This window comes from Otolemur garnettii, unplaced genomic scaffold, assembly GCF_000181295.1.
Source record: "Otolemur garnettii isolate 467f Iridium unplaced genomic scaffold, OtoGar3 scaffold00170, whole genome shotgun sequence".
Classification (NCBI taxonomy): domain Eukaryota; kingdom Metazoa; phylum Chordata; class Mammalia; order Primates; family Galagidae; genus Otolemur; species Otolemur garnettii.
This window is the reverse complement of record NW_003852565.1, coordinates 2,042,033-2,048,052: the sequence shown is the minus strand read 5'-3', so window position 1 is coordinate 2,048,052 and position 6,020 is coordinate 2,042,033. Positions and strand designations below refer to the sequence as shown.

At 46.9% G+C, this 6,020-nt stretch overlaps 1 protein-coding gene across 1 annotated transcript in view; it reads right to left on the bottom strand.

The window, feature by feature from the left end:
• Positions 1 to 518, bottom strand: part of GABRB3 (gamma-aminobutyric acid type A receptor beta3 subunit) — a 255,533-nt gene extending 255,015 nt beyond the window's left edge. Inside the window, exon 1 of the mRNA XM_003800161.1 lies at positions 386 to 518. Coding sequence (XP_003800209.1) covers positions 386 to 465 — 80 coding nt within the window. The 5' untranslated portion in view covers positions 466 to 518. The remainder of the gene's footprint in view (positions 1 to 385) is intronic.
• Positions 519 to 6,020: the final 5,502 nt, after the last annotated feature.

Here is a 6,020-nt window from a genome sequence, read left to right as displayed (position 1 = left end):
CGTCCCCCGCGCTCGCCGCGGCCCAGCGGCCCGGGCCCTGGGCGCGCACTCCGCCTCGGTGGCCTCGGAGCGCGGGGACCGTGGAGCTCCGGGGCCGGCCGGGGCCGGACGCCGCGAGCGGGGACCGCGACTGCGTGGCGCGGGCAGGGCCGGAGGACGGCCGCGAAACCACCCTGCAGCCGTGCGAGCGAGAGGGCACCAGGCACCGCGGGGAGGGAAACGCTCCCGGCTGCCCCGCACACCCTGCAGTCGGGCCCCTCACCGCGACCACCGCCCGGCTGCGGCGCGGCCCGAGGCCGGTGGGTGCGGCGCGCTGTCTCCGCCCGCGGCACTGCGCCCTACCGCGCCCGCTCGGCGGGAGGCTATGGGCCCCCGGGAATCTCACCTGCGGGGCTCAGAGCCTCGGGTCCCCAGGGTCCAGGACAGCCAGATTGGCAGCAGGAAGGCCAGGAGCCCCGAGCACATAGCGCTGTTCCTCCGGCCTAACCTCGGTGGGAGCCTCTCGCCCCCACAGCCACTGAGCATTTGAATGGCGACGTGGGGATCCCCGCCCCTGCCCCCACCCCCGGGCTTTCCCGCCTGACCCATCTCCCAGCCCCTTGCATGGCGGCTGGATCATTTATTATAAAATATGACCATTTTGCAAGATCTGTTCTTTAAACCGTACCGTCACCCTCACTCCTGAGAGTGTCTTGGAGTCCGCAGCCCTTCCCGGTCACATAAACACAATTATAATGAGTGGTTAGCAGAAACCCGATTAGACACCCAGGATTGTCATTCCAGGGATTTAAAATAAAATAGCATTGCTTGTCTGGTGCAGCCCACAGCTGTTTGTAGGTCTTTATATAAAGCAAGGGTCCTTTTCCTGTGACAGGCCCACGCCCTTTCCTCTCATGAGAAGACCTGAGGTTCATTGACCCAGAACGGTCTGCCCTGTGTATCCGTTGCTCACCTGAGGCCATAGGTTATATGTATGTGTGTGAGCACACGTGTATGTTTACATCTGTCTCTCTCTGTATATATGTGTGTGTGTGTTATATAGTTGTTTTTTCTTTTTTCGTGAATAATCCCTCAGTAAAGTTTCTCTGCAATATTCAGGGAGGTGGGCATGCAAGTGTACACGTGTATATTTACATCTGTCTCTGTATATACGTATATATATAGAGAGAGAGAGAGAGAGAGAGAGTTGTTTTTTTTCTTTTTTCATGAATAATCCTCAGTAAAGTTTCTCTGCAGTATTCAGGGAGGTGGGCGTGCAATCTCACCTGCGGGTAGACCCACCAAACCTAACAAACCAGGCTCTTTTTTTGTGCCCTGTATTATTCTTCCAGATGTTCCAGAACTTAATGAATGGTTAACGACAACTACTTCCCTGCATAGACGCGTTTTTTTCTTAAAAGCTTAAGCCTTTCTTTTCTATCGTCCATATCTAAATCTAGATCCATTCTCAAGCTGGCACGTTCCTTTAATTTTAAATACCACTGCCTTTTCTAAAAATCAGCAATTTTATTTTTGGAACAGAAAATGTGACCACAGTACCTGAAAGGTTCAGAGATAAATATAGCTCCCTAATTATTTTCTGGAAAAGTCCATTCACAACAGCTTTGTATTCTGTGTTCTGTTAATGTGCAATGGAATTATCTGGAAAATGATACCTATTCTCTCCCTCTCCCCCTCCCTCCCTCTCTCTCTCTCTCCCTCTCTGTCTCTCTCTATCACACACACACACACACACTCATTCATAGTTCAGCACATTTCTCCTATTTTCCTGCACTGGTTTGGAGGAACACCCTGCTGGGAGTCATGGCTATAAAAGGTAAACAATGACAATGGCACCCATACCAAAGTGGTTATGGAGCCAGCCACATTCACCGAGGCTAGTGAGTTTGAACCCGGCCCTGACCTGCTAAACAACAATGACAACTGCAACAACAACAAAAATAGCCAGTCATTGTGGAGGGCAGGCGCCTGTAGTCCAGCTACTTGCTGGGACTATAGGCACTACTTGCATTCCCAGCTGAGGCAAGAGAATTGCTTAAGCCCCAGAGTTTGAGGTTGTTGTGAGCTGTGATGCCACCACAGTCTCCCAAGGGCAACATAGTGAGACTCTGTCTCCAAAAAAAAGAAGAAGAAAATAAACAGTTTGAAATAAAGCCAAAAACATAGCAGGAATTACCCCCCTACACACTATTTTAACACTTGCAAAACCACATTTCAATCATTATCACTCAACCTCCGCACACCACCTCAGCCCTTCTCGGCTTCAGTCCATCTTTTGGGCTCTTGGCTGTGTTGTGCCCCCCGCCCCCGGCTGCTGCCTCAGCACCTGGTCTGCAGGAGCTGAGATGGACTTCCCCTGGGAACAAGGCCTGACCACTCACCGCATCTCCACATGGGCATCTCCACATGGCTCGCCTCTGACTCCCCACCCTTCAGCTTCCCAACTGACAACAAGCTCTAAGACGCCACAGGGTCTGCTAACCATGTTAGAGAGCTATAGAGTGGACTTGTAGCTGATAGATTTAACATGGCCCTGGTGCATGAAGATTCTGCCTCCATTTTCTCCTGAGAGGTGTTCTGAGTTACCCTCTGCGATGGTCAACAGAGGCAGATGGACCAGTGTGCGTCACACTCCTTCCCACTCTGCCTGACAACAGACCCTCCCTCTCTTTCTACACGTCCTTTTTGCCTTCACTCCTGTTTTCACTGGTAGGGCGCACCCCAATAAAGCCATACCATTTAAACTGCTTCAGGCTATATTTTGGGGGGAATCCAGGCTAAGTCTTGTGCCAGTTGGCAAGTCATTAAAAAGTGTCACTGAAAATGCAGTCTTTTTAAAATACGGAGGCAGGCTTGGCATCTGTGGCTCAAGCGGCTAAGGCGCCAGCCACATACACCTAAGGTGGCGGGTTCGAATCCCCAGCCCGGGCCCGCCAAACAACAATGATGGCTGCAACCAAAAAATGGCTGGGCGTTGTGGCGGGAGCCTGTGGTCCCAGCTACTTGGGAGGCTGAGGCAGGAGACTCGCTTGAGCCCAGGAGATGGAGGTTGCTGTGAGCGTGATGCCATGGCACTCTACCCAGGGGGATAGCTTGAGGCTCCGTCTCAAAAAAATAAAAAAAAATAAAATACAGAGGAAAAAATCAAAGAGAAAGACTGTTAAGTGTGGGCAGGTGTAATAAGACACCTGGGGCTGCAGACTCCTGCTCATCACAACTGCTACCCAGATGCACCTGCACTTGTTATAAAAACCTTGCTTGAGACCACTCAGCTCCCCCTTCTCAGCTCCCTGCCACACAGACAGCCACCAGGCAGGAAACGTGAGCACTGAACCCCCAGCACCCCACAACCCTGCGTTCCTGTACTTGCATTCCTTAAACCATGACCCTCTCCCTGCCTTGACTAGATAGTGATACATATTAGCCAAATCAGCAGGAAATCATTCACTCAGTTCTTACTTTCATTTGTCTTTTACTGAAAGAGAAAAAGGCTCCATGAATCCCATATAGATAATTTTTTATGGCCGAAGGAAAAAGAGGTAGATGTCATTTTGTTCGTAGTAAAGTAATTTTAAATGGGATACAAAATATTTGGGGGCCCTCGAGGTGGGAAGAAGGAAGAGAAGAGAGCTGGGAGGCACTACCTGATCAACTTCACCAAACTAGGTTCTGTTCAGCCATAGTTACGCCTTCTAGAGGATCGACTTGTCTTTCTAAGCTGTTTCAAAGTTTCTGACAATGAATTTTAAAGCTTTTTTTTTAAAAACAAGAAAAACTTATATAAACTTGAGGTATAACACCTGAATAAAATGTTACATGGACAGTTAGCTGCATCTTATGTACAAACTAATGCACATTTTCATCATCCCTGAGTTCCCCTGTGACCCTGTAACCCACATGCCACTCACAGTTCCAGATATACACTGACCTATGTTCTGTCATTGTGGATTTTAATGTTTCTGCCTATTACAGGCATTCCATATAAGTAAATTGTACAATAGATGTTATTTTATGTCTGGCGTCTTTCGTCTACCTTCCTTCATTTTTTTTTTTTGAGGTGACATCTCACTCTGTCACCCTGAGTAGAGTCCCAAGGCATCATCACAGCTCACAGCAACCTCAATCTCTTGGGCTCAGGTGATCCTCTTGCCTCAGCCTCACAAGTAGTTGGGACTACAGGTGCCTCCCTTCAGGATGCCTAGCTAGTTTGAGGGGTTTTTTTGTTGTTGTTCTATATTTAGTAGAGACAGGGTCTCAATCTTGCTCAGGCTGGTTTTGAACTCCTGCACTCAAGTGGTCTTCCAACCTTGGCCTCCCAGAGTGCTAGGATTATAGGTACAAGCCACTGTGCCAAGCCTTATCTGTGATATAGTATCTTTTTAAGAGATTTTGAAGGCCAGGCATGGTGGCTCACGCCTGTAATCCTAGCACTCTGGGAGGCTGAGGCGGGTGGGTTTCCTGAGCTCACAGGTTCAAGGCCAGCCTGAGCAAGTGCAAGAATCATCTCTAAAAAACAGCCAGGCGTTGTGGCAGGCACCTATAGTCCCAGCTACTCAGGAAGCTGAGGCAAGAGAATCACTTGAGCCCAAGAGTTTGAGGCTGCTGTGAGCTGTGATACCATGGCACTCTACCAAAGGGGACCAAGTGAGATTCTGTTTCCAAAAAATAACAATAACAACAAAAAAAGTGTATGAGATTATTCATGTCGCTGCAGATCCATGGTTGAGTCCTTTTTGTTGCTGAATAGTATTCATCGTATGGCTGTTCCACAACTAACTTGTTTATCCACTGATTTGAGGTTTGACCTTTCTAGCTTTAGTGATTATGAATAAAGTATTGTATACAGGTTTTTGCGTGAAGATGTGGTTTCGTTTCTCTTGGGTGAGAGAATGGCTGAGTCTTACGATGAGTGCAAGTTTATCATTATAAGGAGCTGCCAAATTATTCCAAAGTACATGGAGGATTGTGCATCTCACCAACAACACACGAGAATTACAGTCGCTTCCACACTGCCTCTGTCTATCCTGGTGGGTATATAGTGGTGTCATCTCACTGTGGTTTATATTTGCATTTCCCTGGTGACATCTAAGTATATAAGTGAGCAGATTTCATTTACATTTGGCCACTCGTGTCTTCGTTTTGGAACCTTTGCCCATTTTTAGTGTTATTCTTAGTTTTTATTGAATTATAAGTGTCCTTCATATATTCTGAACATAAGTCCCTTGTCAGATATATGCCATGTGAGTATTTCTCCCAGTCTATAGCCTTGCTGTTTCATTTCTTTAATAGAGTCTTTCAAAGGAAAGAAGAATTTAATTTAGACAAAGTTCAATATATCCATTTTACTCCTTTATTCCTTCAGAATTTTGGTATTCTACCTAAGAAATTTTTGTCTATTCAAAATTTAAGATTTTCCTTGCCAGTCCTGGTAGCTCACAGGCATGCACCACAATGCTGGTTTTTCTATTTTTAGTAAAGGCGGGGTCTCTTCCTGCCTCCACTTTTCCTCAGACTGGTCTTGAACTCCTGAGCTCAGGTGATCCACTTGCCTCGGCCTCCCAGAGTACTAGGATTACACACCTGAGCCACTGTACTCTGCCGTACAGCCTTGTATACTGTACATATTATTTTAATAGAAATCTTCTATAGATTCCTCAGGACTAGATACCAAATAAATCATGTCACCTGTGAATATAGATAGTTTTATTTCTTCCTTATCTATCTACCTAGATATTTTTAATTTCCTTCTCTCATCTTACAGCTCTGTCTGGGTCCAGTATAAAAAGAGACCAGTGAGAGTAGATAGCCAGTCTTGTTCCCATATTGGGGGAATGCTCAGGTTTTCTTATTGTGTTGGATTGATTTTTCCTTCACCATTAAGAATAAAGTTAGAATCATCATGTGTTGTTTGTTTTTTTCTCTATTCTCTCCCTCCTTTCCATTCTTCATTTTTTTTTTTTTTTTTTGGTTAAAAGTCCTGGAAAATTTAGTCCCAAGCATGGGGACAGGCATGGTGTGTG